The sequence below is a fragment of the Cricetulus griseus genome, chromosome 8 (genome assembly GCF_003668045.3).
Source record: "Cricetulus griseus strain 17A/GY chromosome 8, alternate assembly CriGri-PICRH-1.0, whole genome shotgun sequence".
In the NCBI taxonomy this organism is placed as follows: domain Eukaryota; kingdom Metazoa; phylum Chordata; class Mammalia; order Rodentia; family Cricetidae; genus Cricetulus; species Cricetulus griseus.
Window position 1 is genome coordinate 22,785,291 of NC_048601.1, and position 13,255 is coordinate 22,798,545.

The 13,255-nt window shown below is 43.6% G+C and overlaps 1 protein-coding gene and 1 pseudogene across 1 annotated transcript in view; one reads left to right on the forward strand and one right to left on the reverse strand.

The window, feature by feature from the left end:
• The window catches only part of Mfap5 (microfibril associated protein 5), a 38,956-nt gene extending 27,505 nt beyond the window's left edge, over positions 1-11,451 (reverse strand). The window contains exon 1 of the mRNA XM_035449020.1: positions 11,298-11,451. Within this exon, the coding sequence (XP_035304911.1) occupies positions 11,298-11,451 (154 nt within the window). The remainder of the gene's footprint in view (positions 1-11,297) is intronic.
• A 31-nt stretch (positions 11,452-11,482) lies between these two features.
• LOC100762365 lies at positions 11,483-12,524 on the forward strand (annotated as a pseudogene).
• The last annotated feature ends 731 nt before the right edge of the window (positions 12,525-13,255 follow it).

Here is a 13,255-nt window from a genome sequence, read left to right on the forward strand (position 1 = left end):
CAGTCCATCAGACTGCCGCTTAGGTTACGTGGACTCTTTCAACAGGCTAGTGTTAAGTGCCAGACAAGGAATATTTGTATTTTGCCTGTTCCCTGAAACCAAATTCACATCTTTCCACAATTCTGAAGAAAACTGCTAACAAGGACCTCTTTGTTGTTCAATAAAAGGAGCATTTCAGTATTGTTTTCTTCAGTGTTAGGCATTGCTGGCTACTGGCTGCAACCCACACCTTGAAATAGCCTCTTCTCTGATATCTGTACTAATTATGTCTTCTGAGAAAATGCCTAGTGTTGACTTCTTTTTTTCTTTTTCTTTTGTCCATTTGTGACTCCAGTTGCAGGACTTTCACCACTGTCTTCTGGCCTCTGAGGGCACCGAACGCAGGTGATGCACTTGTGTACATGTAGGCAAAACACCTGTGCACATGAAATAAAAATAAAACTTTTAAAAAAAGAAAGAAAGCCAGGCGGTGGTGGCACACGCCTTCAGTCCCAGCACTCAGGAGGTAGAGGCAGGTGGATCGAACTTGCAGAGATCCACCTCCTCTATCTCACTGGTGCTGGGATAAAATTTGTGTGCCATCATGACCAAATAGTTTTAATTTTTAATTCTAGTCCCATGCTAAAATGTGAAGGCAAGATCTTATAGCTATAACAGAAATGAGACCAAGCCACATTTTTACCTACAAGACAGTCAAGGCTACTTCTTTGATACTGCAGCATGAGTTGAAGGGATTACTGACTAAAATTTGAGGGAAGGGGTGGCCTAGCGTCATTATCTCCCATAAGTATCTCGGCTTTATGATAGGGCTAGATGTACATTCCAAGCTTGAGTTGTCAAGAAACACAAAAGTACAGTAGAAGAAACACCTGCTCCCTTGGGCAACATGCCATGTTAATATTGTGTTTTGTTCTTGGAAAAAGTGTTTCTCAAGTGACCGACATGTTTATATGAAGAATCTGGTATTGTTTGACTCAAAGGCTGAGTCAGCAATGGGAACAGACATTAAGACTGAGATACCAATCCCTTTGTCCTATTTAGCTTCCATCTGATACGAGTAAGTTGAGAGAGAGAAGCAGTGAGAGAGAGAGAGAGAGAAGCAGTGCCTTGGCCCTTTGCTTGTGTTTTTGAGACAGGGTCTCTCTGTGTAGCCATCCTGCCTGTCCTGGAACTTGCTCCGTAGACCAGACTGGCCTTGAACTCACAGAGATCCTCCTGCCTCTGCATCCCATGGGCCAGCACCGTCTGGTGAAGTGCTTTGCTTTTGAGACTAGGTCTTGCTAGTCTCAAAGGCAAGCCTGAAATTCAGAATTCTACTGTCTCTTCTCCAACCTGCTAGGATTGTCGTCATGTGCCTCTGTCTCCTTTTCAAAAGTTGGTGTTTTTAGCAAAAGTAGCCTTCAAGTTTTCTTCGTCAAGTAACACTTTTCTTTTACTTCTAAATCCTAGTCAGGATTAATAACTTCATAATCTACTGGCAGTGGTGGCTCACACCTTTAATCCCAGCACTCAGGAGACAGAGGCAGGTGGATCTCTGTGAGTTGCAAGACAGTCTGGTCTACAGAGCAAGTAGAGAAACCATACCTCCACAAAAAAACAAAAACAAAAACAAACAAAAAACGAAAAACAAAACAAAACAAAAAAAACTTCACATCCAACTGTCCTTGTCGTTTTCTCCATCCTCCAGTTCAGTCGACGCCCTAACAGAGTTCCGAACCATCTTCTGCTTCCCAGGCTTCCCCTGTTTTTGCTCCTAACACAAAGCAAAAATCATTCCACTCTATTTAGCACTAATTAGATTAAGTTACTCTCTGATTTAAAATCCATGAAGACAGCTGGATATGGAGGCACACACCTTTAATCAAAGCACGTGGGAGACGGAGGCAGGCAATCTCTGTGAGCTCAGGTCCGTCTTGTCTACATAGTGAGTTTCAGACCAGCCAGGGCTGTATAGTGAGACCCGAGTCTCAAAACAAAAACAGAACAAAACCACAAAAACAAAAAAAATAAAAAACAAGCCAAACCAAAAATCCAAACAACAACAAAAAATTCAAACTATAAAGCCTCATAGTCATCTCTAGGGTATGGTAGCTCACAACCATCTCTAACAAGATTTGGTGCCGAACACTGTACACATAATAAATAAATAAATATTAAAAAAACAAGTTGAATATAGAATACACTGTCCAATGTAGACTTAACAGGGCTGCATAATGAAGTTGTGGAGAATTAGTCTTAACAGTTTTAGTTCATCAAAGTAACCTAGGGTATAGGGACTCCTTTTCTTTTTCCCCCACCTCTCCTTCCTTTTTGTTGTTTTGTCTTTTTAATGTCAACACAAAAAGCCTTTATTTGAATATCTTTAAACTTTTTACATATGATACATTCAAAATTTTACAAGTTATCCACAGATATTAAAATTATAGCTAATTTATTAAACATATGATTTTTTTCCTGATATGGAAAGCATTTTATATAAACATTTCTACAACAACAACAATAAAAAAACGAAAGTCGGGGCTGGAGAGATGGCTCAGAGGTTAAGAGCACTGGCTGCTCTTCCAGAGGTCCTGAGTTCAATTCCCAGCAACCACATAGTGGCTCATAACCATTTGTAATGAGATCTGGTCTGCAGGGATACATGCAGACAGAATACTGTATACATAATAAATAAATATTTAAAAACAAAAACAAAAACAAAACGAAAGTCAGATGTGTTGATCTGGACAAGAAGCCATCTTAACATTGCCATACAGAGTGGAGGCTGCAGATTTGTGGGAAGTTACTACAGATCCAGGCCCTGACATTCTCGGGGTGGGGGTGGGCTTTGCTTTGTTTAAAAACTTTTTTCTTTTTTACATTTATTATTGTCTGTGATTGTAGAGATCAAAAGATAGCCATTGGGATTCAGAATCTGGGCACAACAGTTGGACTTCGGTCCTCAGGCTTAGAGGCACGGAGTGTCCTTACACTTGCCATCACCCAACCTTGTTATTGTTAGGAGACAAGAGTCTCACATAGCCTAGCTTGGCTTCCGATGCTTATAGTGAAAGACGACCAGGAACTCCTGATCCTCCAGACTCTACCTCCCTTGTTCTAGGATTCCTCAATGTGCTGGGATTTGAGTCATGCCCCACTGTACCCAGGGCAAACAAAGGATCCTGAATTTCTCCCATGGAAGAAGCAGTTTTCATTTGTCTGGCAGGAGTCTTGCCTTTCCTTATCAATTCTCCTCAAGTAGGCCTGGCTCAGGTGTGCAGCCTTCCTGACTTCACGGCATTATTTCTCAGACCTGAACAGATGTCTGAATTCCTCAAGGGCATGATAAATACAGATCTTGCCAGATAAATACGAGATGATTGGTTAAATGTGAATTTCAGGTAAACAAGTCATTTTGGGGGACTGTGTCTCAAGTAGTGTAATGTTTGAGAAATCATCTTTCCCAAGACCTAATGTACTTCCTGCCATGCATCGGTAAACACTTTCAGATTAGTGGTCTCTAGCTCCCTCGAGGCACGTACTTTTGATGAATAATCGTATTAGAGGGTTTTTCTTCATTACTACATCTCCTGTAAGCCTCACAGGGGGGAAAAAAATCTCAGGAGGAGTAGTATAATCTTTCATATGTTTTGCTCTTTTGTTTCTTCTTAATTTTTAAGCCTGCCTCTCTGCTTTCCTTTTTTTTTTTTTTTAAATCCTTGACTCATGAGCACCACTGTATGGACAGAAGTGGTAACTCTCTTCCAGATTTAAAAGATTTCATTTTTTTTATGTGTTTGTGTGAACATATATCATGTGTGTAGAGTTGTGAGCTGACCAGAACCTGAGTTCTCTGTAAGAGCAGGAAGTACTCTTAACCCCCAATATCTCTAGTCCACCCCTCCAACCGCCCGGTACCAGAGGTTGAGCTCTAAGTAGCAAGCTCCCCCACCCCTCTTATTTTGGATACAGGGTCTTATGTAGTCCAGGCTGACCTGGACTGTAACACAAAAAAATAAAAGACCCAGAGACTGATATTGGGATTCAAACTTCAAGCTGAATATCAGAAAAGCAAAGCAGCTGGCCACTAGCTTCTTACCTCTACTTCAGGATGAAAAGCTGGGGACTGAACTCAGGGCCTGAAAGCTAAATAACCATTCTACTTTTTTTTCTTTTTCTTTTCTTTTTTTTTTTTTTTTTGGTGGTTTTTCGAGACAGGGTTTCTCTGTGCATCTTTGGAGCCTATCCTGGCACTCGCTCTGGAGACCAGGCTGGCCTCAAACTCAGAGATCTGCCTGCCTCTGCCTCCAGAGTGCTGGTATTAAAGGCATCATTCTACCTACTTTTAAAAATCTTTTGAGATGGAAGTTTCAGTAGCTTGGCTAGACTGGCTTTGACCTCACTGCTCCGAAACTCAGACAAGCCTTGAGTTTTTGGTCTTCTTGCCTCAGCCTCTGGAGTAGCTGGGATTGTAGACCTTCATCAGGTTGGGCTCTAAACCCAGCTGCTTTTCTGGTTTTATCCAAGTGATCTCAATACAGTGAACTTTCTACCAGGCTCTCTCTTTCTCTCTCCCTCTCTGCTTTTATCTCACTGACTGCAGTGTTTTTTTCTTTTTGTTTGTTTTGATTTTTCTTTTCTTCCTTCTAATTTTTTCCTCTGCAAGTGCTGCTTAATAAAAAGGAGCAGTGCAAAGTCATCCTGAGTGTGACACTGTAGTGATTTCTAGTTTCCTAGGTTTAACTGACAGGAACAGGATGCTGGGAAAGGAAGACATCACAGCAGTTGAAATTTGTAATTAAGAATATAAACTGGGCTGGATGATGGTGGCCCATGCCTTTAATCCCAGCACTTGGGAGGCAGAGGTAGGAGGATCTCTGTGAGTTCAAGACCAGCCTAGTCTACAAGAGCTAGTTCAAGGACAGCCTCCAAAGCTACACAGGGAAACTCTGTCTCAGGAAAAAAAATAAATAAATAAAAATGAGAAGCTGAAGATACAAGCCAGAATAGATTCTATTTGGACTGTCCTTTTGCTAGATCAAATTCAAATTCCTGGTCTGGGCAAAAGGAACTTCAAGAAACTATTGCTTTGCCTGAGGATTTGTCGGCAGATTGATGGATAGCAGGCAGTTAGAATTTGGGACTACAGGAAGGGAAGCAGAGCCACAACGAGGCAGCAGGAGGGGAGGAGGTGTCTGGAAGAAAGAGCCAGTCAGGACTGTTTAGGAAGGGGTGGAGAATGCTTCCCCTGTGTGTGCAGCCTGCAAAGACCTTTCTGCAGACATTGTGCCATTGTGAGGTCACTGCAGAGGGCTTGTGTAGGCAACATGTATTCGAATGTATGCGTTGTTTCTTTCTGATCATGGGTCTTTGTGAACTGCTGATCGCAAGAAACACGAATGGATTGTTGAAAAGATTTTGCAGTCCGAGTGCTTGCTTGTGGTTCCGTGGTATGTGTGATTGGCATTTTGCCAAATGCGATGTTTCTAGTTCCAGCTCTCTCTCTCTCTGAAAGTTTAGTGGAGGGCTAACAGATTAAGCCAAGACACAACAAAGTCCGAATTTAGAAGAAAATCCAGGGGCAATGTGAGGTGGAAACAGAAGCTGGTACAAGAAGAGAAAGAGGAACCAGAAAGGAGTGCAAATAACAAGTTCTTTCCTTGGGAAGGAAGGAAATTTCTGAGTGGGAGGGGAATGAGAAGCATTGCCCACTTCAGATATTGGTGCCTGACAACCAGTTTTTCTTAGTCCTGGGGGTGTCTTCATCCACCTCATTTCTGGGCATGCTTTATGTGTGTGTTGTGTGTATATTTTGGTTACACCAGGGTGTTTAACATCTTAACAATTATTATGAGAAGAGTCTAAACTGTTCTTAGGGGATTCAGACGGTGTTGCCGGTGGTGGTGTAGGAGGGTGATTGGGGAACAATGGAAAGGACATTGGTTCTGATCTGGGGTTCATAGAGCAGGAGTAGAGAATTGTTTTGGTGATGAAAATAATGTCTGAGGTTCATGGCTAATCTCAAAAGTTCAGAAACTGAAACGCCTCCACATTCCAAGAACCTACATGATGGCTAATTTACTTAAATTTAACAGGGGCCACCCACACCTGGAAGGAGATGTTTAAGGCAGTCTAACACCAGACAGGTAACCACAAAAAGTGGACTTTTGCCTGGGTGAGGGTGGAAAAGTCCATTTTTCCCCCCAGACAGGGTTTCACTTTGTAGCCTTGGCTGGCCTGGAACTGGCTATGTAGGGACCAAACTAGCCTAAAACTCACAGGTCCACCTGCCTCTCCACCTCAAGTGCTAGAAAGAAAGTCAAGCACCACCACACCCAGCTAGCCACTAAATTTATTCCTTTGTTTTTTTCTTTTTTGTTGTTTGTTCTTTGAGACAGGGTTTTTCTATGTAGCCCTGACTGTCCTGGAACTCACTTTGTAGACCAGGCTGCTGGCCTGGAACTCACAGAGATCCACCTGCCTTTGCCTCCCGAGTGCTGGGATTAAAGGCCTGTGCCCCCACCACGCAGCCCAGTTTATATTCTTAATTTCAAATTTCAACTACTGTGATGTCTTCCTTTCCCAGCATTTTGTTCCTGTCAGTTAAGCCTAGGAAACTAGAAATCACTACAGTGTCACACTCAAGATGACTTTTGCACTGTTCCTTGTCTGCCTGCCTCTTCTTTCCCTCAGCCATCATTTCCTAAGCCCTTTCCTTCTAGTCTCCTGTTGTCTGGATTATCTGATTAATTCCTAGATTTTCTTTATTAATCAAAAAAAAAATCAACCTTTTGCAGGTTTGTCTTTCTCCCATTGTTTTCATGTGTTCTTTGTCTCCAGCAGACTGGGTGGATGTAAAAGTAGGAGACAGGGGAGGCAGCAGGGGGAATTCTGCTTCAACTATTTCTTCCAGCAGCCTACAAAGGCTGACTTAAAGCAGTCCTGTGTGCCTACCTCTCTTTCTGTCACACAGTCTTCCCACCCTCCCCCATTTATCTCATGACATCATTCTCCACCAGCTGTGACTATCACACTGACCTACTTTCGGCCTGTCTGTTAGACACTAAATCCTGGTTTTTCTACTCAACTGGATTTTCTGCTAAACCCTTTTTGTTCCCCACATGTCAGCAGGTCCCCTGACACCTTGAAGTATTTTATGGTCTTAGAAAATACTTTTACTTTTCGTATCAGAAAAGCAAAAGCCATGATGATGAACAAAAGCCTCTTCGACTTTAGCAAATCCTCTTTCGACTTAAATAGATTTATTTATTACTCATCAAAACAATCTATAAGTTATCTGAAGAATCATGCTCCTGTTAACATTTTGTTGTTGTTGTTGTTGAATCTTTATAGGTGATGCTTGGCTAATGGATTCTTAGGTCTTGTGGCAAATATGAACATACACCACTATTTTTCAAATATTTTAAAATGTCATTAAAGAAATATGCCCAAACAGCAAGCACAGATGAGACAATTAAGCTTAAGTGAAAAAAAGCAGGAGACATCAAGCCTGTCATCTTTAGATGGATTATAAGAAGAGTTGGAATAAACTATAGCAAAACGTGATTCTGCCGCTTACAGAAGTATGACTTGGGACAAGATCCTTGACATCTTCTGCATCTTGGATTGTTTATTTGTAAAAAGAAGATACTCAAACCTAGCAGTGTTGCTGGGAGACCTAAAGGGTTTTAATGTTTATAAAAATTCTTAGAAATGTCCCTAGGGACAGGGATAACTATGCATTCAAAATATTTCTGTGGACCTTTTGACAAGCCTTTGAGTCCGTGCGAGCGTGTATCTCATGTGTGTGCCCAGTTTTCAGAGAAGGTTTTGGAGCCAGAAGCCTACTAGCAATTCTACTGCTCTGATTTCTTTCCTTTCTTTTGGAGACAGTCTCATTGTCTCAGACGGGCTGCAAATAAACTTGCTTAACAACCTTACTCTCCCAGCCTCCATGTCTCAAGAACTGGGACTCTGTGGGCATTTGCCACCATTTCAGAGCATATTCCAACTGAGTTCCATCCTGGGCACCCTCCTCTTTTTTTTTCTTTCTTTTTTGTTGTTTTTTTTTTAAGACTTATTTTGGGGGCTGGAGAGATGGCTCAGGGGTTAAGAGCACTGGCTGTTCTTCCAGAGGACCTGGGTTCAATTCCCAGCAACCACATGGTGGCTCTATCTGTAATGAGATCTAGCTCCCACTTCTGGCCTGCAGGCAGAATACTGTAAATAAATAAGTGAATCTTAAAAAAAAAAACTTATTATCATTTTATATATATGTGTTATACCTGTACTGCATATATATGTCCATCATATGTGTGTCTGGGGGCCCTTCAAATGGAGTTACAGACAATTTTAAGCCTGTATGTGGGTGCTGGAAATTGAACTCTGGTTTTCTGGGAAAACAACCAGTGCACTTAAACACGAATCTGTGGAGTCTCTTGAGATTGTTGCCTCAGTTTCCTGAGTTCTGAGATTACAGGCATGTGACACTTCACTGATTAATTCTATTTGGTTTTACTACATTTAATGTGTTTTCCCCCCTTTTTTTTGAGATAGGGTATCATGCAGTTTAGGCTAGCCTCCATTTGATAGGCAGCTGAGGAGGACCTTGAACTCCCTCCAAGTCCTGTTTTTCTCATTTTTCCTTTTTCCTTGCTATCTTGTCTGGTATTGCATTTGCCTGTGTAGGATAAAACTCAAGTTGAAAGAGAAGCCAAAGAAAAGGGGTGTTCAGGGACTCTGGAGTTGATGGAAGAGCAGAGGTGGCAAATGAATGGCTCAATGATTTTTTTGAAGCCAAGAGAGTAGAAATGACTGTAAAACAAAATGAAGAAAGAGAGCAGCAGTGAGAAGCTGGGCACACCTTTACTCTCAACGCTTGGAGGCAGAGGCCGTCTGACCTACACAGCAAGACCTCTCAAATAAATAAATAAATAAATAAATAAATAAATAAAGTAAGGCTTTGGTCAGAACAAACTTTCTGACCAGAGGACAGGGACACAAACTTTAGCAAGTAGTATTCTGTCATTACAATCTTTTTGGTTTTTTTTGTTTTTTTCTAAACAGTGTTTCTCCAGGCAGCCCTGGCTGTGCTAGAACTCACGAGATCTGCCTCCCGAGTAATAGGATTAAAGGAGTGTGCCACCCCACCCCGCTATGTGCTTTCATTTTATATTTATATATCGTCACTATATATATGGCAAAGCAGAGCAGTACAATTATGGCGGTGCCAGCCCTTTAAGATGCTTGAATAATTAAATCTGGGTATGCTCGTTACTCATTCGGGTAACTGGTGTTGCCGTAGATGGTCGACAACAGCTGTTGTGTGGTTTGAATGTAATCACTGTGTAGTTGAAGTCCATCGGTAAATTGTTTAAGTCAGCCCGGTTTTCTTGCGTCTAAGCAAGGAGGCACCCTTTTCTCCCCCCCCCCCCTTTAGTTGGCATTCCCGTTTCTAGAAGAGAACACGTTGCCTTTTCAAATTTCCTTACCCCATTGTTTCCCTCAAGTCTTCCAAAATTGATATATTTGAAAATACCCCGGATGAACAGGCAAGCAAGAAAACAGGAAATTATCACCAGTGATTTAACCTCATTGTCTCACCTTTCGGCTTTGGTGGGGGGGCGCTAACAATATTTATTCAACCTTATGAGGTTGCTGGATGCTACAGAGAGCTTATACGTGTTGAGTACTTTAAATAAACAGCATTTTGCAGACGGCTATCTAGCTCTCTTCAGGAACTTTCATGTGCGCACTAATCACCCGGCGTGGTTATTAAAAAATGCAGAATTGGGAATAGTTTTAGAAGCTCAGTGGCTCAGGTGGGGAACCACACAACCTGCATTTTAAGCAACGGTCCCAGGTGATGGGTTGATTTCCTCTGGCGGGGTGTGTGTGTGTGTGTGTGTGTGTGTGTGTGTGTGTGTGTGTGTGTGATGGATTGATTTCCTCTGGCGGGGTGTGTTGTGTGTGTGTGTGTGTGTGTGTGTGTGTGTGTGTGTGTGTCACAACCAGATGCAATTAAGGAAAGGGAGGGGGGCTTGCCCCACCAAGATTCCATTCTTTGAACGGTACCCTTCTGTGATCTGCCACGACGGGAGCTTTCGAGCCTTTCCCGACCACATCTCCCTTTGTGTCGGCTGTGAGCATTATCTGAGCAGAGTTAGAGAGAGGCTCACAGTTTAACGAGTAGAAATGGAGAGGGGAAAGGAGGAGGAGGGTGTGGGTGGGGCAAGGTTTGACCAGTGTTTAGCTATTCTAACTGCGGGCTCCGCCGCCTGTCTGGTTCTAGCCGGCTGACTCCGGCAGTGGAAGCCGCGGGGAGAAGTAGATTCAGCAGCTCCTTGTCTGCTGATGGAGGTGCTGACACAGGACACCCAGCACCTCTTCTGTAGCCACATGAATTTTGCAGTTAGATGCACCGCAGAGCGCCCATTCGCTGCGGCTAACCACCCTGCGATCCAGAGATTGTATTCTACTTTGCAGTTCTCCTTTGCTATTTTGAGTCCTTCATTTTTAAATCGAATCCCAGTTTGTTTCCTTGTCTTGAACCTCAGAAGAAGATTCGCAACAGATGGTGCCCACAGGGCACATTAAAGATTTTTACAATCTGGGGAGGGGGGACCCCACAAATTTTACTGTTGCTGGGTGTGTGAATTGCGTTTTGTTTGGGTTTTTGTTTTTTCTTTTCTTCTTCTTTCCCTTTCTTTCTTTCTTTCTTCCTCCTCACTCCTCCTCCTCCTCCTTTTTTTTTTTTTTTTTTGTGGTGGTGGCTGGTATCAGTAGACACCAACGCAGAGAAGAAGAACCAAGAGTTACCAGGATCTGGGTATGGTGTTCTACGCCTGTAATCCGCCCCCTTCACAGAGTCCCAGGCTAGCCTAGGCTAGACCTTGTTCCCTTCAAGCTAAACTAAACTAAACTCAAAGCAAACCAAACACACACACACACACACACACACACACACACACCAGACTTGAGGAACCTAGTGTGTTGGGGAACCCCTGTCATTTCAGCACTCAAGAGGCAGAGGCTGAGGACTATGAATTCCAGGTCTGCCTAGATTACTCAGTAACAAGCAGAGCGTTTGGATCTGGGAAGATAAATCTTATATGATATTGAAGAGAATCCGAGATCCCACTAATTCCATGGGTATTATCTTTGAGATGTACTCAAAGTCCATCTTTCCCCTGACGAAGCACTTCCAAACTCTCTCTTCATAGACCCATTAAATCCAACTGGACAGAGATAATGTTTATTGGTTTCACACTCATGGGCACACATTCAAATATAATTATTTGTATTGCTGTCACACATACCAAAAGATATTTCTCGGCTCTCTGCTCCTCCCTGCTCTAGAGACAGCTGCATCTTTTCGTGCAGTGCCAGCCTCATTCCGGAGATGCAGTGGTGAAGGTGGGCGTGAACCGATTTGGCCGTATTGGACGCCTGGTTACCAGGGCTGCCTTCCATTCTGGCAAAGTGGACATTGTTGCCATCAATGACCCCTTCATTGACCTCAACTACATGTCTACATGTTCCAGTATGACTCTACCCATGGCAAGTTCAAAGGCACAGTCAAGGCTGAGAATGGAAAGCTTGTCATCAACGGGAAGGCCATCACCATCTTCCAGGAGCGAGATCCCGCCAACATCAAATGGGGTGATGCTGGCGCCGAGTATGTTGTGGAGTCTACTGGCGTCTTCACCACCATGGAGAAGGCTGGGGCCCACTTGAAGGGCGGGGCCCAGAGGGTCATCATCTCCTCCCCTTCTGCCGATGCCCCCATGTTTGTGATGGGTGTGAACCAAGACAAGTATGACAACTCCCTCAAGATTGTCAGCAATGCGTCCTGCACCACCAACTGCTTAGCCCCCCTGGCCAAGGTCATCCATGACAACTTGGCATTGTGGAAGGACTCATGGTATGTAGTTCATCTGTTTCATCCTGCCAGCAGTGGGCGCTGTGGTAGGGGCCCTGCAAGACCTCACTCCTTGCCTCCATGTCTTTCAGACCACGGTCTATGCCATCACTGCCACCCAGAAGACTGTGGATGGACCCTCCGGGAAGCTGTGGCGTGATGGCCGTGGGGCTGCCCAGAATATCATCCCTGCATCCACTGGCGCTGCCAAGGCTGTGGGCAAAGTCATCCCAGAGCTGAACGGAAAGCTGACTGGCATGGCCTTCCGTGCTCCTACCCCCATCGTGTCCGTTGTGGATCTGACATGTCGCCTGGAGAAACCGGCCAAGTATGAGGACATCAAGAAGGTGGTGAAGCAGGCATCCGAGGGCCCACTGAAGGGCATCCTGGGCTACACCGAGGACCAGGTTGTCTCCTGCGACTTCAACAGTGACTCCCACTCTTCCACCTTTGATGCTGGGGCTGGCATTGCTCTCAATGACAACTTTGTAAAGCTCATTTCCTGGTATGACAATGAATTCGGCTACAGCAACAGGGTGGTGGACCTCATGGCCTACATGGCCTCCAAGGAGTAAGAAGCCCACCCTGGACCATCCACCCCAGCAAGGACTCAAGCAAGAGAGAGGCCCTGGCTGCTGAGCAGTCCCTGTCCAACAACCCCACACTGGTCATCTCCCTTACAGTTTCCATCCCAGACCCCCAGAATAAGGAGGGGCTTAGGGAGCCCTACTCTCTTGAATACATCAATAAAGTTCACTGCACCCATCTTAAAAAAAAAAAATTTCTCTTCGCTATTAAGCTATTTTGGTATCAGCTTGAATAATTGTCAATATTTACTGAGTTCTTGCTTTGTTTAAGTTATGTTAAACTGCATTAAGTTTGGGTGATTTCATTGATCCTCATAATTTAATAAATCAGTGCTAATAAGATATTTATCTTATTGATGCAAAAAATGAGGTTTGTGGAGGTTAATAAGCAATGGTCCTGTATAACTAGTAAGCAAACCCTGGGGTTTAATAAGATTTATCTGATTCCAGGATTGTAGCATCACCTACATAGTATGCCTTTCCAGGACATTTAGCTGACTTTCAACCTTCAGAACAATATCAATTCACCAGTGAAAAACCAGTTGGGAGGCTGGAGATTATTGCTTAGCAGTTAAGAACACTGGCTGTTCCTAGAGAACCCAGGTTCAATTCCCAGCTCTCACACGGTGGCTCACAAACATCTGCCATCCCATGGAATGCAGGTGGTGCCCAGACATACAGGCAAAACATCCATGTAAATAAAGTAATAGTTTAAAATTTGTAAAACATCAGGCAGTGGTGGTATGCACCTTAAATCCCAGTACTGGGG